General features: G+C 41.2%; 1 protein-coding gene across 2 annotated transcripts in view; it reads right to left on the minus strand.

Annotated features, from left to right (window-relative positions):
* The window catches only part of lmbrd1 (LMBR1 domain containing 1), a 230268-nt gene that overhangs the window by 132473 nt on the left and 71534 nt on the right, over positions 1 to 26261 (minus strand). For both annotated transcript variants that reach the window (XM_041188279.1, XM_041188277.1), the window contains exon 5: positions 16114 to 16181. In XM_041188279.1, the coding sequence (XP_041044213.1) occupies positions 16114 to 16181 (68 nt within the window). The remainder of the gene's footprint in view (positions 1 to 16113; positions 16182 to 26261) is intronic.

Below are 26261 nucleotides of genomic sequence, written 5' to 3' on the forward strand. Positions count from 1 at the left end.
AGCCCTTCGAAACTGCGCCGCCATTCAATACAACCATGGCTGACCTCATTTTGACCTCAACTCCAATTTCCTGCCCTCACCCCATAACCTTTCAACCCATTACTAATTAAAAATCTGTCTATCTCCTCCTTAAATTTATTCAGCGTCCTGCATCCACTGCACTCTGAGGTAATGAATTCCACAGATTCATGACCCTTTGAGAAAAATAATTCTTCCTCATCCCTGACTTAAAGCCTAAAACTATGGCCTTTCATTCGAGAATGCCTCAGAAGGGGAAACATCTGCTCCACGTCTACTTTGTCTATCTCCTTTAGCATCTTATATACCTCAATTAGATCTCCTCTCATCCTTCTAAACTCTAGCGAGTATAGGCCTAAACTGCTCAATCTCTCCTCATAAGACAAGCTCCACATCTCTGGAATCAATCTAATGAACCTCCTCTGAACCACCAGTGCAACTACATCCTTCAAGGGGACCAAAGCTGTGTACAGTACTCCAGGTGCAGTCTCACCAATGCCTTGTACAGTTGCAACAACATTTCCCTATTTTTATACTCTATTCCTTTGGCAATAAATGCCAAAATTCCATTTGCCTTCTTTAATACCTGCTGTATCCGCATACTTGCTTTCAGTGATTCATGCAGGAGGACACCCAGATCCCTCTGCACTGAAGCATTCTGAAGTTTCTCTCCAGTTAAATAATAAGTCGCCTTTTTATTCTTCTGACCAAAATGGATAACGTCGCACTTAACCATATTAAACTCCATCTGCCGAATTTTGGCCCATTCACCTAACCTGTCCAATCCATCCTTTGGTTATTTTTGCAAATGTCACATTTCCTTTCTGCCTAATTAAAGCTCTAACCTCAACAAATGGCCCATGGAAACTGATTAAAATTTAGTCAGTTTTGGCTCAACAGTAGCACTCCCTCCTCAATTATTTTTATAAAAATGCACATTCACATGTTGAACATTGTAAAAATTTAATACATAATCATATAAACATTAATATCTTCAAGGTAGCACCCATCTAATGGGAATTTTGTCACGTTATTGAATATCATCTCATCCAATTTCAGAAATAGCCATGACTAAATAGCAAGTCCAATTCATCATCTACTTCACTACAAAATGCAATATATTAGGTTTAGCACCAATCATTTATGGTGTGAGCACTTTTTGATGCAAATGGCATTCATCGTCTGCATTTACCTTGTGATCTTGTGAAATAGAGACTTGAATGACACAATTCAGAAACTTGTTCCATACAATCTATTAACCCTGCAACTGATTAAACGTGGCAATTATTTGCTATTTGCTATGCTTAGGGTTTTTCATCGTGTTAATCCATCCTTAAGGAATATACCATAACTACAGAAATTTTACTAACGCAAATTCTATATTATAAAGAGCTTGCAATTATATAGCATGACTTCAGGGTGTCCAAAAGCAATTATAGCCTATTAAGCACTTCTAAAATTTAAATTCAGGTCAAACTGTGTGCAGACTTCCCTTTCTAACAGCAGTGTGAGTGTACCTTCACCAAGCGGACTGCAGTTCAAGAAAAGGGCTCACCCACCACCTTCTCAAGGGCAATGAATGCAGGCCTTGCCAGCAATGCTAACATTTCATGAATGGATTATTAAAAAAAATTGAAATGGCAACATATGTTTTGGACATTTTAGTGTCTAAGGTTAAAAGCCATTTTTTCCACTCAAAGTCAGTAGTTTAAAATGAACATGTTGCTGAATAAAAAGCACAGAAGTTTACTGTGACATATTAATGTTAAATGCACGCTCATGATATGTTTGTGGTTGCATATCCAAAGGCACTGAAACAGATCAGACTTAAATTCTGGTCACTCTCGAGGCCACTGCATGATGTGTGGCACTAATATGTGAGAGATTGAAAAAAAATAAATTGGTAAAAGCATGATCTCTACTCCAAAAAGAAAATAAAAATAAACTTTGAAATCACGTTTTATACAGACTTAAGGATGTTTGGCATTTTAATAATTTAAAAAATAAGATTCTGTACCCTTGGAATCTTCATTTAAAAGGACATCTGTGCATTCACAGCATGAATCCTTTTATAATCACAGAAACTGGCACAGTGAAGCCACTACCCTTATGCTCCACACCTGCTATGTATTGTCCAGAGACGTACAGTGAAGTGGTACTGGACTGTGACATTTCTTTACCTTAAAAATAACAAATGGCATGACAAAATACGATAAGTAATTACCTCATGCTCCAGTCCTACAGTTCCTAAAATAGGACTGATTTATTAGATAGAAAACACTATATGGCAGTAGTTTGAGATACAATTAATAGTTCAAAAAACAGTCCCTCTTTCCCCCATGCCTGTGATTTCACTGGTACACAAAAAGATACAACCTGGAGTCTTTTCCTTCTATAAAAATGGATCAATTAGAACAATCATCGACGATAAATAACGTCTTGTTAGTGCTGTAGGAGCAGAAAGAGAAGCCATTGCTTGTGATTCTCTGGCTATGGCCAGATAGATAAACATGGAACCAGGATAGTGCAGTTCCATCCAGTTGGTGGAAAACACAGAAGGATGGCATGATCAACCATGTCAAGGCTCAAGGTTACAAACAGATTGAAAAGGACAATGGCAGATAGTTTACTATTGTCACAGTCACATACAATGTCATTTGTGACTTTGATAAGAGTCATTTTGATAATGTGATGGGCCAGAAAACTGATTGGAACCTCGATTCAAACAATCCTGGGCAAGATTAGGGAGATGATGGTGTGTTCAAGAACATTGAAGAGGAAAGGGAGGTTAGAGATGGGGAAGTAGATGGCAATGAAGGAGGGGTCAAGGGCTTTTCTTTTGAAAAAAAGAGTTGATGACTTGAGAATAACATCGCCTCTACCAAGAAAAATTCAAACTCCACTCTGCATTACTGCATTCATCAGAAGACACAATTCAGCATACTTACAGGAAAGGAGAAATTGAAACATACTCCACCCTTTCCCAATATAAATACAAGCCTAACAAGGGTCATTAGGCAGAGGACACAGATTTAAGGTGACTGGCAAAAGAACCAGAGGGGATATAAGGGAAATACTTTTTTGCAATGAGTTACCAGTTGAATACAATGCCTGGTCAGGCTGTTGATACGATTCAATGGTAGCCTTTAATGGATAAATGATTGAAGGAGAAAAAATTGCAAGGGTATGGGAAAAAACAGGGGAGTGGGACTAACTAGGCAGCTCTTCAAATGAGCCCGCGCTGACTCAATAGATCAAATAGCCTCCTGTGTTGTACTATTCAATTATTCAATCTAGAATATCTAACTAATAGCCAATTAAAAAGACAGATGAAGTAGAAAATGGGTTTGGCTCCAAAGTTAACTGCTGAGAAAGTCATACCAACTGTTTACATGACAGAATTATACAAACAGAAGGAAGCCCTTAAGTTCATTATTTCTGTGCCTGCTTTGTGAAAGAACTATCCACATAGCCCAATTTTTTGACCATTGATCAGTTTTCGTTTCCTTTTTCAAATATTTATCCATTTCCCTCTTAAAAGTTATGATGCCTGCTTCCACTGTTTTTGGTAGAGGGTTCCACATCTTAATAATCCTCTACATAAAAATACTCATAACCTCTTATGTTGATGATAATCTTGAATCCATGCCCTTCTAACGACCAGCTCACTACCCAGTTCACAATGTGCCTTGTCAAGACTCCTCGTAAGTTTGGAAACCTGCACCAGATCTGCTCTTATCTTTCTCAGCTGTTATGAGAAGTGCCCCAGCTTCTCTAGGAATTCAGCACAAAAGCCCCTCATCCTTGGCATATTCTCCTGAATTTCTTCTGCATGCTCCCCATATTCTAGGCATTTTGCCTAAAGTATCTGAAACTGGACCACTATTCTAGCTGTAGTCATACAGATAATTTAGTGCTATTATGCTTTTATTTATAAAGCTAGGATCATTTATTACAATTATGAACTTTATAAGATTATGCTTTGGAACAGTGTCTTTAAATTTAGGGTAAAATAGAGGGGGTCACATGACCTTTTCTGAAGTCTGTCTGAGTGGTTTGATTGTTAAAGATTAAAGGCGCCTGGATTGTTTGACTGGGAAGAGGATGCAAGGTATTTACACTTGGAGACAATAGCAGCAGCCCGTGTGCAGAAAATGGAGGGACTGAGAGTCTCCAAAGTCCCAGAAAAATGTTTAGAATGCCAGGTTGTAAACAGTTGTACTTTAATCTGTCCATTTAGTTCCATGATGGGCTCTCAAGGATATCTAATTAGCACCTCTAGCTGGATATGCGGCCCTTTTGATTCATGTTGTCGTGGTAATGGAAAGGATACAGAGGAAGGCACTGTGATATCCAATTCAGGCTTTCCTAAATTATCACTGAATATCACTGACAGGTGTCTGCCAGGGTCTAAGAGAGAGAGATCAGCTCGAGGCCAGAAGTCTCTATGATTCATTGTGCCTGAATGCCGGTGGAAGCTCATGCTCCACTGAAAAGACCAAATTCATGAGGAGTTAAAACGAAGATTTGCCTAGCTTGTGTGAGAGGGTTGATCTCCAATAATAATCTCACCTTGAAGGGCAGTTCTGGGTTAGAAGTTACCAGGCTGAGAAAGGAAAAGAACAGAAGTAAAGACTTGGGAGCTAAGAATCATTTTGGACTAATTCTGCAAGAAATAAATATTTGTTTAAAAGTCAACGTCATATCTATAAATTTATCCCCATCTTTAGCTGGGGCCAAGGCTGGGAAAGCACTTTGCCCCTTCAAAATCTCTTTACCCAGCATATTTTCGTCAACAGTTTTTACATAGAACCATAGGAAAGTTACAACACAGGAGGCCATTCGGCCCATCTTATCCATGCCAGCCCGAGGACACCCAGGTGCCCTTTCTAACCCCACCTTTCTGCACCCTGCCCATAGCCCTGCAGCTTACAGCACTTAAGGTGCAGATCCAGGTACGTTTTAAAAGAGTTTAGAATTTCTGCCTCTACCACCAACTCGAGCAGCGAATTCCAGACACCCACTACCCTGCGTGTAAAAGAAGTTCTTCGTCATGTCCATCCTACACCTTCTGCCACTTATCCTGAATCTATGTCTCCTGGTTCTAGAATTCTGCACCAAGGGAAACAATTTTATCCTGTCCACTCCATCTATTCCCCTCATAATTTTGCACACCTCAAACAAGTCACCTCTCAGCCTTCTTTGTTCTAAGGAAAATAACCCCAACCTATCCAATCTTTCCTTGTAGCTACACTTTTCTAACCCTGGCAACATTCTTGTAAGCCCCCTCTGCATTCTCTCCAGAGCTATTATGTCCTTGCTGTAATGTGGTGGCCAGAATTGCACGCAATACTCTAGTTGTCCTTGAGGATAGTCATCCGCAATTGTAACTCCCTGAACTTCACAGCAATTATCATCATTGGAAAGCAGCACTAGGGAAAGGCGTACTAGTTTAGCAAAGTCTTTCCTGAATTAGAGAAAAGCTAAATCCACAAATCCTACTTTTTAATCTAATTGGGATGAACACTAGAATCTTCCAATCAAAGATTTAATTTGCTATGAGGCTTTTGATTTATGCCAATTCTCGCTAATGGATGCCCGTCAAGCTAGAAGTGCGAACGGAAAGACACAAGACCCAAGTTATAGATTGTTAGAAAGTAACACAAGTATGTAGTAAGCCAACAGATTCATATGATCTAAGAGCTTCAAAACAGCTTTGAAGCTAAATTCAACGCAGCAGTGGTCATGAAGCCAAGCATGAGAGCCCTACAAGTGAATGGCAAAGATTGAAACAAATGAAAATATTTGGGGGATGTTGGGGAAACCTACCACTGCTAGGAAACAAATACTAGCAAGAAAATACTAGAAATAGAGAGATCTGGATGTTGGATGTGAACCTTTGTCAATTTTAAAGCTCTAACCTTTACTTTTCAGATGTACCTGGCTTGCATTGCCAGGATTTCCGAATATGAGATCATAGTAAATTGTGAATTCACTACACAGATGTGTAACCTTAATTACTTTTATGTGAAAGATTTTAATGCCATATAAAGGTGGCTTTTGATAACACACTTTAAAACTGTTTATAAACAGGTTTAGAGAAAACTTAGAAGAGATCTGTTGCTTTGCAACAGATTGCCAAGTCCTACTAACTCCACCAGTACAAGTTAAAAATAATCTAAAATAATGCAAACTATGCAGGTTCGAAAATCATTCCCTTCAACGCAGGTTTGAAGATAATTTAAAACTTTAATTAGAAATTTCGATAAGAAATTGCCTTTTAAAATAAACATAACTACTGGTCTGCTACAGAAAGAGAAAAGGTATGCTTGATTCTCAGGTGGCGAGTTAATTAAGCAGCAATTAATGAAGGAAATTTGCACCTGGTTAACAGCTCAGCCTGATCGACAAAGGTAGTTTTTCTAAAAAAAAAATTAAATTCAAACCACAGATTGTGGCAAATTAATTGTCTAATGGGCTGGAAGAAGTAAACCTAGAATATTATTTTACATTAAATGACAAGGATATAACAAGAGAGTAATGATTCCAACTTCAAAGAAAATTTTAGGAATGATATCTGAACGTTATCTTTTTGTAATCAATGTATGAATAATTTCAGATCGAATACTTAAAGAAAAAGCCCTAGAAAAGTTCAACAAGGAGGCTACATGCCACGAACCTCTAACTTTCTGCACGCATGAATTAAGATGGGCCAAATGGTCTTTCGTGTCTGTAGTTATCCCAAGGGGCAGCCGTAATGGTAAATTGTAGTTTTTTTCTCTCTTGGCCAATGATAAACAAGATCCCTACTGAGAGGCAGCTGCAGAGTTAGTTAATTAGGCAGCTAGTTAGAACTGGTTCCTTGGTTGGCAGCACCTGACTCAGATCACTGGAATTTCAGCTACCATAAATACAGGAGGTTTTGAAGGGGCACAAGGTAAATAGCATGAAGGTGGCAGCTTGTCTGAGCGCAGGACAGACTGCCTCTATTTCCCTGCTCTGTCCATCTCTCTCAGATTCTTGCAGACTGACTTGTGTCTGAGTTTCAGGGATATTTTAGCAAAACTGTAATACAATACCACAATGGCTTTCTGTGTGCCATTCCCTCTCAAAGCTCATTACTATGGCAATGTGAATCACATGGGCCTTGTATCCAGGCAGAAAAGTTAATTAGCTGTCTTCTAAATCTCCAAATCCATTCTGTATTGGAATCACCCAGTTTAAAGTATAACCGTTTATAAAACCTGACATTCCTAACGCCTCCCTATGAGCCTTGGAGATTAACAGGTTACCACAGTCAGTCCAGAGGCTTTTGCCATTGTCTATAGGTGTGAACATTTGCACCTCCTAAGCAAGTCTCTTTGAGTTGGGCCCCTCTTGTCCCCATAGCAACCAAGCCACCAAGGCTTCTTGTTGGGCAGAATTCAGTGCAGTTCAGGTGACCCCCTTCATGATTACATTTTACCAACGAAGGAGACAGTCCCAAAACATAATCTTATGAACTTTGTATTTGTAACAATAAATGCTGTTCTCTGCAGCTGAGAGCGTGGATCCCAAAGACAGAGTTGTCTCCCAGTGCCAGGTTTAAGAGCAACTTGGGTGTGGGCGGGGAAACATCCAGTTGGTGTGGTCAATGTGGGTACCAATAACATAGGCAGAGCTGAAAAAGTGTTTCTGTTAAAGGAATGTGAACGAGGGGCTGAATTAAAAAGCAAAAGCACAAAGATAATAACTTCTAGATTACAACCTAAGCCAGCAACCTCTGGATTACTTCCAGTACCACTCACAGCTGAGTACAGAAATAGAAAGATAGAGTAGATGAATGCATGGCTGAATAGAGGGTGCAGGAGGGAAGGTTTTAGATTCCTGGGGCCTATACAAGCTGAACAAGTTGCACTCCAGCAGGAGCGGGACTCATATCCTCGTGGGGGTATTCCCTGGTACTGTGAGGGAGGGTTTAAGCTAGAGTGGCAGGAGGATGGGAACCTGAGTGGGGAGACACAAGACAGGAAACAAAGATAGAAACGAAAGATAGAAAAGTAAAAAGCAAAAGTGGAAGGCAGGGGAAAGAAGGGCTAGCAGCATATGGGGCCTTAATAACAAAAAAGATGTGTAAAAATGTTAAAATGACAACTCTAAAGGCGCTATGTCTGAATGCAGGAGGATTCACAATAAGGTATATGAATTAACAGCACAAATAAATGTAAATGAGTATATATGATTGCGATTACGGAGATAGGACTGCAGGGTAAGCATGGCTGGAAACTGAATATCCAAGGGTATTCAATATTTAGGAAGGACAGGCAAAAGGAGACGGAGGTGGGGAGGCGTTGTTGGCAAAAGATGCCAACAGTGCAATAGAGAGAAAGGATATTGGCTCAGAACATCAAGATGTGGATTCAGTCTCGGTGGAGCTGAGAAGCAACAAGGCGCAGAACACATTGGTGGGAGTTGTCCATAGGCCACCAAACAAAAAAGTGGTAAGGTGGGGGACAGCATTAAACAGGAAATTAGAAATGCATGTAACAAAGCTACTACAGTAATCGTGGGTGACTTTAATCTACGTATAGACTGGGGAAACCAAATCAGCAATAATACTGTGGCGGATGAATTCCTGGAGTGTGCGCAAGATGGTTTTTTTAGACCAGTACATTGAAGAACCAGTTAGGGAACAGGCTATCCTAGATTTGGTATTGTGCAATGAGAAGGGGTTAATTAATAATTTATTTTGCGGGGGCCCTTTAGGGAACAGTGACCATAACATGATACAAATCTTCATTAGGATCGAAAGTAAAGTCGACCAATCTGAAACTACGGCCCTAAATCTAAACAAAGGGAACTACGAAGGTGTGAGGGGTGAGTTAGCTACAATAGATTGGGGAACTTCATTAAAAGGCATGACTGTGGATAGGCAATAGCTAATCTCTAACGAATAAATGCAGGCATTGCAACAATTATACATTCCTTTCTGGTGCTAAAATACAACAGGAAAAGCGGCCCAACCATGATTAACAAATGAAATTAAGGATAGCTTTAGATCCAAAGAGGAGTCATATAAAGTTACTAGAAAAAGTAGCAAGCTTGAGGATTGGGAGCAGTTTAGAATTCAGCAAAGGAGGACCAAGAGATTGATTAAGAGGAGAAAAAGAGAGTATAAGAGTAAATTTGCAAGGAACATAAAAGCAGACTGTAAAAGATTCTATAAGTATGTAAGGAGAAAAAGACTAGTGAAGACAAATGTAGGTCCCTTAACAGTCCGCAATGGGCGAATTTATAATGGAAAACGAGGAACTTAAACAATTACTTTAGTTCAGTCTTCACACAAATAACTTCCCAGAACTACAAGGGTCTAGTGAGAAGGAAGAGTTGAAGGAAATTAGTATTATTTAAATAATAGTGCTGGATAAATAAATGGGACTGAAAGCCAATAAATTCCTAGGGCCTGATATTCTACTTCCTAGGCTACTAAAGGTGGTGGTCATTGGAACTAGTGAGTGCTTTGGTTGTCATCTTCCAATATTCAGTAGATTCCGGAACAGTCCTTGCAGATTGGAGGGTGGCAAATATAACTACACAATTTAAAAGGAGGAAGGGAGAAAACAGGGAATTACAGACTGGTTAGCCTAATATTAGTAGTAAGGAAAATATTAGTCTATTATAAAGGATGTGATAACAGGGCACTTGGAAAATATTAACAGGATTAGGCAAACTCAACATGGATGTATGGAAGGAAAATTATGATTGACAAACTTACTGGAGTTTTTTGAGGACTTATCCAGTAGAATAGATAAGAGAGAACCTGTGGATGTGGTGTATTTGGATTTTCAGAAAGCTTTGGATAAAGTACCACCTAAGAGGTTAATGTGCAAAATTAAAGCGTATGGGATTGGGGGTAATATATTGGCATGGATTGAGAATTGGTTAGCAGACAGGAAACAAAGTAGGAATAAATGGGTCTTTTTCAGAGTGGCAGGCAGTAACTAGTGGGGTGCCACAGGGATCAGTGTTTGGGCTCCAGCTATTCACAATATGTATCAATGATCTGGCTGAGGTAACCAAATGTAATATTTCCAAGTTTGCTTATGACACAAAACTAGCTGGGAATGCGAGTGGTGAGGTGATTTAGACAAGTTGACTGAGTGAGCAAGTGCATGGCAGATGAAGTGTAACATGGATTAAGTGAGAAGTTATCCACTTTGGTAGGAAAAACAATAGCAGAGTATTATTTAAATAGTGATAAGTTGGGAAATATTGATGTACAAAGTAACCTGGGTGTCCTTGCAGCTGTACAGGTCTGTCCTTGGTGAGACCACACCTGGAGTAGTGTGTGCAGTTTGGTCTCCTTACCTAAGAAAGGATATACTTGCCATAGGGGAAGTGCAGCGAAGGCTCACCAGACTGATTCATGGGATGGCAGGATTGTCTTATGAGGAGCTTGAGTCGGCTAGGCCTGTATTTGTTTAGAAGAATAATGAGAGGGGATCTCATTGAAATTAATTAAATTCTGACAGGGCTGGATAGACTAGGTGCAGGGATGATGTTTCCCCTGGCTGAGGGGGATAAAGAACAAGGGGTCACAGTCTCAGGATATGGGGTTGGCTATTTAGGACTGGGCTGAGGAGAAATTTCTTCACTCAGATGGTGTAAAGCTTGTGGAATTCTCAACATAGAAGGCTGTGGGGGCTAAGTCACTAATATATTTGATGAGGAAATAGATTTCTAGCCACTAAAGGCATCAAGGGGTATGGGTATGGGGAGAGAATGGGGGTATGACGTTAACATAGAGCATCAGCCATGATCATTTTGAATGGTAGAGCAGGCTCGAGGGGCTGAATGGCTTACGCCTGCTCCTATTTTCCAAGTTTCTATGGACATTGAAACCAGCTCTGGGGAGATGAGACCTGAATAGGCCAGACAGGTTGCAGCTAAACAGAGTCAGGACTGATTTCCTTGTGGGATAATTTGCTAGTGCTGCTGGGTAGTGCTTAAGCTAACTGAACAGGGGCATGGGAACGAGGAAGTAACTTCAGAAAGGAATGCCAAGGTGCACAGGATACTGGGGGAGACAGACAATACTAGGAAATAGTAAGTTATTAGGTACGTTCAGAGTAAGGGAGTCTAAATTACTGTGTATTATGTGAATGTGCATTATGGTAATTAAGGTTAGGTTACAGGTGCGGATTGCCATGTGGAAATATGATGCTCTGACTATAACAAAGACCTGGGGCAGGACTTTGCATTAAATATTCCTGGCTTGCGATAGTCTCCACATCCATGGAAGGATTTACTTGCACCGGAGGCAGTACAGCAAAGGGTCACTAGATCGGCTCCTGTCATGAGGCTGAGTAAATTAAGCTTATATTCTGGAGTTTAGAAGAATGAGAGGTGATTTCATTGAAACATACAAGATTTTGAATGGTTTTGATAGAGTAGACATTGAGAGGTTGTTTGGGAATCTAGAACACAGGTGCACAGTCTGAGAAATGAGATAAGAAAAAAGTCCTTCACTCAAAGGGTTGTGAACCTTTGCAATTCTCTGCCGGACAGTGTTGAGGATGCTCCATCGCAGAATGAAATAAACAGAGTTTGGTCTCTCAGGGAATCAAGATATATGGGGAGCGAGCAGGAAAATGAAGTTGAGACAGAAGATCAGCCATGATCATACTGAGATGTGGAGCAGACTCAAGGAGCTACATGGTCTACTCCTGCTCTTATTTCTTGTCTTTTACTTAAAAGACACTATATAAATGGAAGTTCTTGTTGTTACGCTTATAGATTCTACCGCATCGAGGCAGAAGTCCATCCATTCATTCTTCAAGAAGAAATATCCATTGCTCCATACATCTCCAGTTTTTCACCAGTGGTTACGATGACAAAAAAGCTTGCAAAATAATTCAGTAGTCGAGGAAAGATGCTGTATCCCCCAAGCAATTTGCTCCAAGACATTCTCCAAGGATAACTACAAGACATATTTTTAAAAAGAGGTTGGAAAAGCACCTAGGATGCAGCTACATCTGCTTTTTGGTGAAGCCATTTGATTAAATATTCCATATTTATAAAGATTATTCTTATAAAGATTAATAACAAACATTAAATGGATGCAGCAAGGTGCACTTTCGTATTGGTGTTTTCCATATTTCGTTGATTGCAAGAATTACTGCTGCGCTACCCAAGGACTGTGGGTCACTAATACCAGCTTGAATTCTAGATTGGACCCATAAAGTGACATGGGGGAGGGGGGCGGTGGAAGAACTGTAAGTCACCGTAAGCTTTTGCGCACAAATGAGGAGCTTCAAATGACTGCCTCATGTTAACAGGGTTGTAACTTCCAAAATTGGTGGCACTCCTTTTTCTCCAAAAATGTACTTGTAAACTGGCAGAGGTTAAGGGAACCAGGGCATGCATATAGTGTGCATCCAATTTAATCCAATCACACACAGACCGAAAGACAGACTAACCCTGCTTGTTTATACAAGATTTAATTGGTTAGAATGTATCTTGTGCACATATGCAGCAGCAACAAGATAAAGCAAGATAGGCTGAAATTTCATCAACTTTACCAAAAGGCTAACTCCCAAGCCTCTACCATGCTGCTTTATAGCCAACGAGATGTGCACAAGTAGTTCAGGATGACTACCAATCTTTTCTTCTCCTTTTCGGCTTTCTCTAACTGGTGTTCAAAAATTCCTGCTATGCCTCAACTACATTCTTGCTTACATGCATTTTACACATAGGTCCAAGTTCCCATAGCTATACAGTTGAGATTAGTAAAGGTGGCTATTGCATTAAGCTAGTAAACCTTGAGTTTTGTCCAGTTTTGGTCACGTAAAACATGACAGGATACAAGGAGAACATTCAAGCCCTGGAGGCAGTTCAGAAAAGGACATATTGGAATTGATTTTTGAAGGTAAATCAGAGAAATTTGTGCTTTTCACCTTGAAAAGGAGGCGATAAAAACAACATTATAGGGGTCCGCAAGGGGTACTTTAAAGGTAAATGTTGAGCATTGGCTTGAGATATATTAATCTAGAGGTGCTTACTGTTCTAAGACCCTTTTCAGACAGCACACTCAAATTTCTGTAGACTGTTCTCTTTGAATGGATGAGCAAAATGGTAATCTACACATGCATCCATCATGTAATTGCGTTATGTAGACATTGTAAACTGTAGGGCATGACATTGCCAACTTATACTTCACTGGTTTGAAATTGAGCTTTTAACTTACTGGATTCTGGATTTTTTTTTAGTATAATTTGCTTAAGTACCACACTTAACTGAAAGACCGATGACACAGGACCATTTGCTCAAGTCATAGTTTCACTTTCCTAAGTTCCTACTTTCTTAGCATCAAAATCAATTTGTGCTCGAAATTTCAGAATACTATATTCAATCTCCTGAAATAACTTCTGGCACAATTCAGCTGGCAGCAGTGATTATTTAAACATTGCAGGTAATCTAGAATTCAAGCTGATATTAGTAAAGTATACAGCCCAAAAACAAGATTCTCAGCCCATCCGATTGACAACGGTGTTTGTGCTCATTTGCATCCTCCTTCATTTAATCCTATCAACATAGTTTCCTTTGCTTTCTCGATCATGTGCTTATCTAGCTTCTTCTTAAATGCATCTATTCTATTCATCTCAAGTTCTCCATGTGATAGCGAGTTCCACCTTCTAACTATACTCTGGGTAAAGAAGTTTCTCCTGAATTCCCTATTGGATTTATTAATGAACACCCAATATACTTCCCCTTGGCAACACAGCCACAATGAAAAACTTGCTATAGGAGATATACATTTCACCATCATGTGGAGCAGCACAGAGGCAGTGTTGAATACAGTCTGAAGTACTGCAGACAAAATTAAAAGATTCTAATGACACCAACAATCACCCATCAGATAAGCCATTGTGACTAAATATCGCATCAACAAGTGGAGCAAACGGAGATGTTTCTGAAGTAAAGTTATTGCAAGATAAATGTAGTATGCTGAAAATGCAGATTAAACAGAGGGGTTTAACCTGGCAGCAGCCATTAATCAAGGTTTGCAAGAACAGATGGATGACAGAAAAATGTTGTTCTTGCATCACCGCAGTTGCAATATTAAAGGTGATTAAGCACAGAAGCTCTAACAGGGATCTGGACATGTTCCATCTGTTTGAGAAACTGGAAAATGTGGCACAATTTTATACATTGTGATCATATTCATTCTACAGCATTGTGGAGTGGAATATTCTCCACCATTACATGCTTGAGTAACCTAATGATCTCAAGATATACCACAATTTTCCAAATATATATATACACATATACCTATTGGATATTCATCCATTCAAGTTCTAACCTGGAACCAGGGTAGTGGTCCTAGTGGATCAAAATCATGGCACAATTTCATCAGAGAAATATATAACTGAAAAAGGTGACATCCAGATGAGATTTGTTTAACTTCCCTTCCAATTTTCCCCTCTTTGCCCTTTTTTTGGGTGAATTTTTATGTTCTGCATTTCTATTTTTTGATAAAATGACCAAACCTCTGCAGCCAGTAACTATCATTTGGTTTTATATTCTTGGATCCTGCAGATTCACATTCACCAAATGAAATTTTCTCTGTTCCAATATTTAGGATTGTCCAGTTAAGATAATCCTAGTCCATATTTGAGACATTTAATGTGGTGTTGTCCATCTACTCACGACTTAACTGTCACAGCTATTTCCTATAAATATTATTGAACTGTCATGGTTGGAGTTTCATGGTTGTAACAAACTTAGTGTTAAACAAACTAATACATTTGTCAGTAGATGAATAAATGAACCTCAGTTAAAACTTTTTAATAAAAGGGTTGCAGCATTGCATCTTAAACAATTTTATTGTATCTTCTTGGGGGAGGAGGGGGAAACAGACAACTGCAGCTACTAGTATGAACACAATAGTCTTAGATCAGCATTAATCAACATTGCTGCAGGTGAAAAAGGAATAAAAAAAAAGAATGTGAGGTAGGACAAGTCTAGGACTCTTGAGCCTAAAGATAGATAATTAGGTTTCAAATATTTGAGGCAGGTTCTCACCTGAAACCCTGATCTCAGCTGCATTGTTGCAGATAGGGCACCAAGGACTGGTCAGGCACTCCGCTAGAATGGGATACTGGAGGAAGAGAACTAATTACCGCCTTGTATTTCTTTCTGAGCAGCATCAGCGGCATCCGGGAAAAGAAACTCACTTTATCTGGATAAAGCCTTTCTGCTGACTCATCCTTTAGTACGGTGATATAAGAACAATGTACAGGACCAGAAACTGGCAGGTCCCAAAAATCAAAACTGCTATACTGTCTATCTCATATTCCCTCAGTCACTTATTTCACCAAAATTTATGCAGCTCCCTCTTGCATATACTGACATGTTCTGCCTCTATGAACATTCCGCTTTAGATATTCCCAAGCCACTCTGACTAAAACATTTTTCCTCCTCTGAGCTCAATTCCATTTACCCTTTGAATACACACAAGAGGATTTAATCGATGATTAAGATGAAACCCATTTTTGAAATTCATTCAGCTTTGGGCTTGCAGATTATGCAGTCACATGGTGTTTTGCCATCACTGAGCCCCGCCCTGCTTCCTCTGTACATTGAATTTAAGTACATAACCTAATGCTCCAGTGCAAAGCTGGTGTTATCTTCCATATCAGGCATGAAACCAAGATTCTTGTCTGCTTGTTCAGTCAGCAGAGTGTGAAAAGCAGAGAGTTCTCCCAATGTCCTGGCCAACAGACCTCCCTCAGTGAACATTTACCACAAACAAAATATCTAGGTTTGTCCATGGAACCTTTCTGTGAGAAAGCTGGCTGTCACATTTGTTAGCATCTGTGTCTCCATTTCAAAAAGAAAGAAGCAGAGCAATCCTGAGAAAGGCACGACATAAAATTAAAGTGCTACAGTTTTGCTTTGCGCAGATGCTGCAACTGTAATCTAATTACACCTTAAACCACTAAATCTGAGATTATTAAAGTGAGGAAAACAGGGATAAATAATATAACACAATATTTAGCTTGCAATTGACTTCTACACAGCACAAAACTTTCTATTTTATTCTAATAAACTTACCCAATTAAGAGAAGGATGGAACAGACAAACACAAAACCCAGGGTATACTTCAGTGCATTCTTCACTTGCTGAAAAGAACAGAGGCAGTTACTGTCAGTATCAACATCAACCATAAATGAGAGCTACATGTTTCTGATTTTAAAATGATTAGAGGTTTAACTGTTGTACAGTTTACAAACAAGTTGTAAACCTCAAAGTCTAGATGAAGACTACCTTGCATATCAATTCTCCAAATAAACTTACTTTTGAAAACAAAATCAAAAAACCTTTCACCTCACTGTACTTTCAACCCAATAGCTGTACACTAATATGTTCAGGTTTGTCAAATTCATATTCTCGCCCTCCCTAGCCAATTAACAAGCTCCTCGAGGAGCTTAATGGGTCGTTAATTGGAGCGGGTTCCCCTTTTCCCCACTCCTATCACAACATGACCACTAACCATGCTAACTTAAATAGCTAAATGTTTAGTAGCTGCAGTTCAACGCCCATTTTGAAAGTTGCATTCTGTACATAGATGGGTAGGTACTATCAGCTTACTAACATAACTATCACTGTACTAGAGACAGCAGAGGCCATTGCTGATACTGACTTAACATTACACTATCCTAATAGTTGAACTTTTAAATCTGAAATACTTTGCATGATAAGATATTCACTATATTGGCCCTTTCGAGACCTAGATTCTTCATTGAATGTTGTGATTTTAAGACACATTTTGTAATTAAATGAGAAAAAGTTAATCTGAAAGTTGCCAGTAAAGCTATTTAAAATGTGAAAATAGTAAACACGGTGTGGCTGTGACCTCAACCCATTGACTGTATAAACACTGACATAAATGTTTTAAAAATTCTGTTCTTGGATTTGCATATAATTGTCGGGGTGGATTTTGAATTGGCAGCAAGATTGAGAACGGATGTAGGCACGATTAAAAATTGCGTTCCTGGAGGGTGCAGCTGGATCTCAATGCCTCCGGGACACCCTCCAATTGTTAAAGGATGGGTGAGAATGGGGTAAAACGGGGAACCCACTCACCTCCAATTAACGGCCTATTAAGCACCTCAAGGACCTTGAGGTTAACTGGCCGGGGAGGGCAAGAATCCAATTTTCAAATATGAATTTGACAAACCTGAACACATTAGTGTACAGCCATTGGGTTCAAGGGGTGGAGTGACAGGCTTCTTTTATGAAGTGAAAAGTAGCGGGACCTGGACTATTTTGCACCAGACCGTGGGCAATACATCTCATTTGGCTGCATGGGCACTTTCCTGCATGATTAGGCTACTGGCCCTCTGAGATGCTGCCTCCTCTTTTTGTCAAGGCAATGGCAGGCCCCATCATGGCTCCCGAGCCTACCTTTGCTTCTAGTGCTCTGCACCAACTTGTGCTTCCTGGATACGCTCAGGGCCACTAATTGGTCACCGAGCTCATCTCCACCCCAATTCGGCCATTTTAAAAATATCTATTCTTTCACAGGATGTGAGCATTGCTGGCTAAGCCAGCATTTAGTGGCCATCCCTAATTGCCCTTGAGAAGGTGGTGTTGAGCTGCCTTCTTGAACCACTGCAGACCCTGTGGTGTAGGTACACCCACAGTGCTGTTAGGGAGAGAGTTCCAGGATTTTGACCCAGCTACAGTGAAGGAACAGTGATATAGTTCCAAGTCAGGATGCTAAGTGACTTGTAGGGCAATTTGCAGGTGGTGGTGTTCCCATGTGTCTGCTGCCCTAGTCTATTGAGGTGATAAGAATTTGTGGGTTTGGAAACTGCCGTCAAGAAAGCACTGTGGTTGCTGCAGTACACAATGCTGCTACTGAGCACTGCCATGCACTGGTGGTGGTGGGAGTGAATATTTTAGGTGGTGGATGAGGTGCCAATCAAGCAGGCAGCTGTGTCCTGGATGGTGTCAAGCTTCTTTGGAGCTGTTGGTTGTTGGAGCTATACTCATCCAAGCAAATGGAGAGTATTCCATCACACTCCTGACCTGCGGCTTGTAGGTGGTGGACAGGCTTTGGGGAGTCAGGAAATGAGTTCCTCTCCACATGAATTCCCAGCCTCTGACCTATTCTTGCAGCCACAGTATTTATATGGGTGGTCCAATTCAGTTTCTGGTCAATGGTAACCACTAGGATGTTGAAAGAGAGGAATTCAATGATGGTAATGGTATTGAATTACAAGGGGAGAAGGTTGGATTCTCTCTTGTTGAAGATGGTTATTGCCTAGCACGTAAATGGCAAGTAACATTTGCGTCACACAAGAGCTCAAGCCTAAATATTGTCCAGGTCTTGTTGCACATGAACATGGACTGCTTCAGTACCTGACGAGTCGCAAATGGTGAACATTGTGCAATCATCCACGAACATCCCCAAAGACTGCTATCTCAGGAGTAGCGAATGAACACGCTCCAGTCATCAGAGAACAATCCTACTTCTGATCTTATGATGGAGGGAAGACCACTGATGAAGCAGCTGAAGATGGTTGGGACTGGGACTAGGTCACTACCCACTACCCTGAGGAACTCCTGCAGTGATGTCCTGGGATTGAAATGATAGACATCCAACAACCACAGCCATCTTTCTTTGTGTAAGATATGACTCCAACCAGCAAAGAGTTTTCTGCAATTCCCATTGGCTCCAGTTTTGCTAAGGTTCCTTGATGCCACGCTCAGTCAAATGCTGCCTCAATGCCAAGGGTAGTCACTCTCACCTCACCTCTGGAGTTCAGCTTTTTTATCCATGTTTGGACCAGGGCTGTAAAAGCGGTCAGGAGCTGAGTGACATTGGCAGAGCCCAAACTGAGCTTCTGTGAGGAGGTTATTGCTGAGTAATTACCACTTGATAGCACTTCCAATACCGTGCTGACAATTGAGAGTTGGCTGATGGGGCAGTAATTGGCCGGATTGGATTTGTCCTGCTTTTTGTGGATAAGACAGACCTGGACAATTTTCCACATCGCTGGGTAGATGCCAGTGTTGTAGCTGTACAGGAACAGCTTGGCTTGGGATGTGACTAGTTCTGAAGCACAAGTCTTCAGTACTATTGCGGAATATTGTCAGGGTTGAATGCTTTCAGGTGTTTCTTGATATCACGTGGAGTTAACTTGAATTGGCTGAAGACTAGCACCTGTGATGCTGGGGGCCTCAGGAGGAAGCAGAGATGGATCACCTATCAGGCACTACTGGCTGAAAATGGTATTTACATTCCACGAATATTTTGCATGAGCAACACAATTACAGCAGGGTGAGAACCCAGACATTATCCAGGCAAGAGGTTTCCAACCCCAAACTGAAAATCCTGCCCATAGGATCTACAGCACAGAAACAGGCCATTCAACCCATATGGTCCATGTCGCTGTTTGTGCCCCACACCAGCAGCCTGTACCCACCCTACCTCATCCTTCTAGTTCTTTCTCCATCTACGTATCTAGTTTCCTTTTAAATTCATTAATGTAAATTGCGTGTAATTTGTTGGAAATACTTCTGTGTATTTGATACAATTTCAATATTCTATTTAGAGATCAAAAACAGTAGAGATGTAATAATGCAAAGAAAAATTATTTAAATCTAGATCAGATATGTTCAAACTTTTTCTCTTTCTGGGATGTAGAGGCTTTTAAACAGGAATTACAGAGGACAAATATAAAGTTTAAATCCATCAACCTGCATACCTCTTAGGTTGTTAATACTAACAGGTATTGGATTCATCTGCCAATAACGCAAAAATACCAAGGGAAAACTAGCTACAAATCTTCAAGTCTACAAAATTCAAACAGGGCCAAATCAGCAAAGATAAAATATAAGCATTAATAGGACCAAGCTGGTTAGACTTTGAAATCAGACTTGATGTGATTTTCCAGTTTGTTGGAGCTCAGACACCACACAGCCCAGCAGCTGTTGTTCGATCACCCCAATCTAAACAATATGATGCACTGGGGCTTTGAGACATCCAGAAAATCTGCAGAGAGATTACTTTGTTGGGGGGTGAATGTAGAAGTTGGTGATAAGGGGGAAAGAGATAAGTCTGGCATAATTAATGATTAAATGGTCAGAAAAGTATTTGGTGAAAAGGAAGATTATGCCATCAAACCAAGGTGCCTGTGTTCAGTTCCATTCAGTATCCACAAAGTAAATTGTGGTTGCGTGCAATTATACTTTCTTGAAACTTGAACTATGTTCTACGTGGAATGTTTGAGGCTTTATTATTTTCACTAAAATTGCTTGTAATCACACTTTGACAGTAGGCTATGAAAAACAGAACACATCCCATTTCTTAAAGCTTTAAATATTCAATGTACAAAAAACAATGGACTACAGAGTTAACTATCGGCATGCAGATTTTTGCAGCTGCCTCAGAAAATGCTATTTTAATTTGCAACAGTGATGGATTGGTAGAAGGAGTCATCTATCAAAGAGGCATTTCTTCCTTTCCCACATGAAGGATGTTTCTCCTTGAATACCCAACAGAACTCATTCTGATGCACAGAATAGTAAACCCCTCATTAGTAACAGATGCTGCTGCCAACATAATGTACCAAGTTATAGAAATGTGAAAGCGCACAGCTGTATTCCAGTTCAGGAGTACTCCATTCAACTACAATGAAGAGGAAAAATCTTTTTTTTGAACGGAGGGAGACACATGATTACATCACTCAGCACCAAGCAGCTTCAGAACGACCAAGTAATGCAATTCTAAACAACAAGGTCACATCACTTAGAACAAAGGAACGGGCGTAACTTGGGGACTTGCAACAAAACTGGGAGAGCTGTCTCACAGACTAGTCAGGCAACAACCTGGCACAGTCATACTCATATAATCATAACCTTATAACCAACATCACAGACTGTTCCATCACCACCCTTGGATATGTCCTTTCCCAACGTAGGATAGATCGACCAGAGGTGGCGACACAGTGGTGCACTGTCAGAAGGGTGTGTCCCTGGAGTCCTTAACATTGGCTCTGGGTCCTATAAACAAGGAAACCTCCTGCTGATTACCACATACCAGGCCCTCCCTCAGCTGATGAATCAGCACTCCACCTGCTTGAACACCACTGAGAGTACAGGAAGGATACAGAATGTACTCTGGGCGGAGGTTTTCAATGCCTATTAACAAAAGTGGCTCAATAGCTAGCTTGCTCAGTAGTGGTGCTGACTCCTGAGGACACAGCTATCAGACTGGCCTGCTGCAAATGGTGAGAACAACAATACTTGGAAAAACCGACTTGACCTTGCCCTCACCAACCCACCTGTCGCAGAGGACAGTACTAGCAAAAGTGATTATCACACAGTCCTTGTTGAAACAAATTCCTGTTTTCACCCTGAAAACGCCCTCTACAATGTCGTGTGGCACTACCACCATGCGAATTGGGATAGATTCAGGACAGGTGTCACAGCCAAAACTGGACATCCATGAGTACTGTGGGCCATCAACAGCAGCAGAATTGTATTCCTGCACAATGTCTGGAAAATCCCTCACTCTACCATTAGCATCAAAGCAGGGGAATCAACCGTGGTTTAATGAGAAATATAGGAGGGCATGTAAGGAGCAGCACCACTTACACCTGAAAATGTTAGTGCATGCTAAACAGTGGAAGTATGTGATAGACGAAGCTTTCATGCTTTCCAGATCATTGAGGTCCTTTCAGATGTTCAGTCATCAACAAACTAACTCACACAAGGACACCATGTGTAGGTAGTCATCAATTCTCAGAAAATTTTCCAAGTATCAACTATCCAGATGGATGGAATTGTGGAACGCATGACGCATAAAGAACCAACAGCTCATTTTTGACTCAACAACAGAGGTCTCTGGCTTCAACCTCCCACCAAGACAGTGGACAGCACTTAATCAAATCCACACTGGCCATGAACCATAAAGCCACCTGCACCATAACTAAATGATTACGGATGATTTTAAGTGTGACTGTGGCCACAAGTCCCAGACCATGGAACATATCACATCTACCTGCCCACTAAGATCTGCTGTGGGAGGCACTTCATTTCTCTACTTGGTGTCTTAGGAGGCCATTGAATGGATAAGCAAACTAGCTGCAAGTCACACAAAGGTGGCGGTGGAGACTGAGTGTTGCCAGGCCGAGTGCTTAAATCTAGGAATCTGGTAAGTGAGGGAATTCAGTACAGTGAGGGAGGTGCTACTGTTCTGACCTTTTATAAAAAGCAGTCCAAAAGAGGGAGACTGAAACAGCGAGACCCAAGAGCTGAAGCCAGGAGGCTTTAATTAGATATGCTGGTAGGTGATTGGTAAGTTAAGGTTTTTTCCCTCTAAACTGGGGCCGTGTATAAAATTGAGTCTAACTAGTTATATTCCATAATAGAACTATGGGTTATTGTTCAATGATATTACTAAACTGTAAATCTAATTAGTTAAATAAAAACAAAATCAAGATGCCAGGGCAGTTGGTGTGCTGCTGCTTTAGGAAATGGAGCTGATGGATAAATGTATGATCCACATCAACCACATCTGCAGTTCAAGGAACTGTGGCCCAAAGTTGATGAGATGGAGTCCAAGCTTTGGGCACTGCGATGAATCAGAAGGCAGTGTGCCCCTTAGGTTATGTACTTCAGATTTGGTCCATGGTCAGAGACAAGAAGGTTGACTATGAATGAGGCAGGTATGGGATCCAGAAGATAGCAATGAAGGAGCCTCAACCCATGCAAATGTCCAACAGGTTCGATGTTCTTGCAGCTTGTGCAGGCAAGAGTAAGGACGGCAGGGAGGATAATCAAATTGACTACCGTAATGCAGGGAGCATTCAAATAGGGGGAGCATGAAAGGAATGTAGGTGTAGTAGGGGACAACATAGTTGGACATTGTTCCCTGCACCCAAGAGTGAAAGTCCCAAAGGCTGTGTTGATTCCTCGCTGCCAGGGTTAAGAGCATCTTCTCCAGGTTGGAGAGGAACTTGGAGTGGGACGAGAAGGATCCGGTTGTTATGGTTCATATGAGTACCAAATGACATAGATGGGACTAAGGAAGAGGTTCTGTTGAGGGTGTGAACAGTTAGCGACTAAATTTAAAAGCAGAACCACAAAGGTAACAATCTCTGGATTACTCCAACAGCCACAAGCAAATTGGCACAGGATAAATAATATTAGAGAGTTGAACATGTGGCTGAAAGATTGGTGTGGGCGAAATGGCAGCAGTATGGGGAAAGAGGAAGCTCCATCAGTGTAACAGTCTTCATTCAAACTGTGTCAGGAGCAATGTCCTGGCGAATCGCAGAACTAGGGCTGTAAAGATTTTAATCTAAATAGGAGGGGGGAGGGTTCATGTGAGGGATGATTTGGAATGTTAAAGGGAAAGGGTGAGACAATAGAGTGCAGGGTAGTGATGTGGGTAATGATAACCACAGTGTGACAGATAAGGATAGAGCATACAAACGTAAACGTATACCAGCAAATAAGGTCAAAGAAGGAATTTTTCTTTGTATTCTTTCACGGCATTTGGCACCGCTGGCTAGACCAGCATTTGTTGCCCATCCCTAATTGCCCTCTAGAAGGTGGTGAGCATACTTCTTTAACCACTGCAGTCCAGTGGTATAGGTACACCCAGTGTTGTTCAGAAGGCAGTTCCAGGATTTTGACCCAGCAACAGTGAAGGAACGGTGATGTAGTGTGAAGTGAGGATGGTACATACCTTAGGGGGGGAATTTTTTTTATGGGACGTTGAAATTGCTGTCTAGGCCAGCATTTATTGCCCATCCCTAATTGCCCTTGAGGTGGTGAGCAACCTTCTTGAACCGCTGCAGTCCATGTGGTGTAGCTACACCCACAGTGCCGTTAGGGAGGGAGTTCCAGGATTTTGATCCAGCAACAGTGAAGGAACGGTGATATATTTCCGCGTCAGGATGATGTGTGCAGGTGGTGGTGTTCCCGTGCATCTGCTGCCCTTGTCCTTCTCGGGAGGTCCTGTTTAAGGAGCCTTGGTGAGTAGCTGCAATCAAGTGGGCTGCTTTGTCCAGGCAAGTGGAAAGTATTCCATCACACTCCTCATATATGCCCTGTAGATGGTGACAGGCTTTGGGGTGTCAGGAGGTGAGTTACTCCTCATAGAATTCCCAGCTCCTGACCTGCTCTTGTAACCACAGCAGTCAAATGGTAAGATAACCAAATTACAGGCTATTTATCTGAATGCATTTGCAACAAGATGGATGAATTGATAGAACAAATAGAAACGAGTCTGATAAGAGACAAGGAGCAGGATTTTTCAGAGGTGGAGTACAAATCCTGACCAATCATAGCAGACCCGCAGTCACTTAAAGCTCCATGGAGTGCTAATTGAGTGGAGAAAGGATTTTTGCCCCTCACTCAAGCAATATCCTGCTGCAGAGAGCTGCCAGCTAATCTGATTGGCCTGCAGCTCAGTAGCCCCAGCAGCAATGGCTAGGTCTGGGACTGCAAGCTGTCTCCAGGTTCCAAGTCCTGCTGTCCAGGAACCAGTGGTGCAAGAGGTCTCATCGCCAGGCTAGGTGGGCAGGGGAAGGCTGGCAAATGGTAGTCTTGATGGAGAGGCTGAGGAAAAGGGAGAGCTTGGGGGCGCAGACTTTGTGGGGGTGGGGGATAGTGCACACGCACCCTATGTAGAAAGGGGATCCTGGAGGGCGGTGGCCCCCCTTTTCACCCGAGGTACGAACAGGGTGCCCTGACAGGCATTCCCCTGCCCCTGAACTCCTCCAACCAACCTCAAAACTGGGGCTGGGCAAGAAACAGCCATTGGGCAAAGACAGGCCAGCCAGCTGGCTGATGTAAAAATGCAAACAGGTCATGGTGCTTGCGGGAGGGTGGTGGGAAGACCACCTGGGGAATTTTATGGGCACCTACCCTCATTCCCCCTTGCCCCCCAGAAAACCTACTGGCAGGTAAAATTCTGGCCATGTATACAAAGTGACCACAGCTGGGACCTGAATATTCAAGGATACTTGACATTTTAGAAGGACGGGAAGAAAGGCAAAAGAGGTTGAGGCAACTCTATTAATGAAGGATGAGATCAGTATGGTAGTGAAAAATAATCTTGGTTTGGAGAATCAAGATGTAGAAAGGAAAGAAGTCACTGGTGGGAGTGGCTTATTAGGTCCCTGACAATAGCTACACTGCACAACACAGTATACAACAAGAAATAATGGGGACTTGTAAGAACGGTGCTGCAACAATCATAGGAGATTTTACTCTTCGTATAGATTGGATGAATCATATTGGTTTTAGCTTGGAGGATGAGTTCATAGACTGTATTTGGAACAGCTTCTTAGAACAATACGTTCTAGAACCAAAACAGAAAATGCTGGAAATACTCAGCAGGTGGGGCAGCAACTGTGCGGAGAGAGAAAGACAGCTAAGGTTTCACATCTGTGGCCTTCCATCAGAACTGGGAAAAGTTAAAGATGTAATAAGTTTTGAGCAAGGACTGGTTGGACCAAGGACAAAAAAGTCTATGGTAGGGTGGAAGACCTCAGTAATTGAACGACAGAAGTTATTCTTACAGGGCCAAAGGGAATGATGATGTGGCAAGAAAAAAAGACAAAGAAACAAAAGATGTGCCTAGTGTAGGCGTGTTGCTGTCTGAAAGTGAAACGAAGAGAAAAACTGAAATATGCCAAGAAAAGGAAACAAAATGGAGGAGCTGAGTTTATGGTCTAAAAATGTTGAACTCAATATTGAGTCTGGAAGACTGTAAAGGGCTTAACTGGAAAGGTGAGGTGCTGTTCTTCAAGCTTGTATTGAATGCCCTGCCATGAAGGCATGAAGAAAAAATAAGTTTGTTTTTTTTCCATATTCTCTTGTTTAAACTCTGCTTTTCTAAAAAAAGACAAATGGATTGACTGATAAAATGGCTGCAGCTGACCACATGATTGTAGTTCTATAAGTTTCTGAGCAGTTTAAAAATGGACAAAGGCTAACTCATCAAACTCCTGGAATGTAACAACCCTTGTATTGTATAAACATTTGGCCAAGCCAACGCAAAGAATTAGTAGATAAAAACAAAAAAACTGCGGATGCTGGAAATCCAAAACAAAAACAGAATTACCTGGAAAAACTCAGCAGGTCTGGCAGCATCGGCGGAGAAGAAAGAGTTGACGTTTCGAGTCCTCATGACCCTTCGACAGAACTTGAGTTCGAGTCCAAGAAAGAGTTGAAAT

This window comes from Carcharodon carcharias, chromosome 5, assembly GCF_017639515.1.
Source record: "Carcharodon carcharias isolate sCarCar2 chromosome 5, sCarCar2.pri, whole genome shotgun sequence".
In the NCBI taxonomy this organism is placed as follows: Eukaryota; Metazoa; Chordata; class Chondrichthyes; order Lamniformes; family Lamnidae; genus Carcharodon; species Carcharodon carcharias.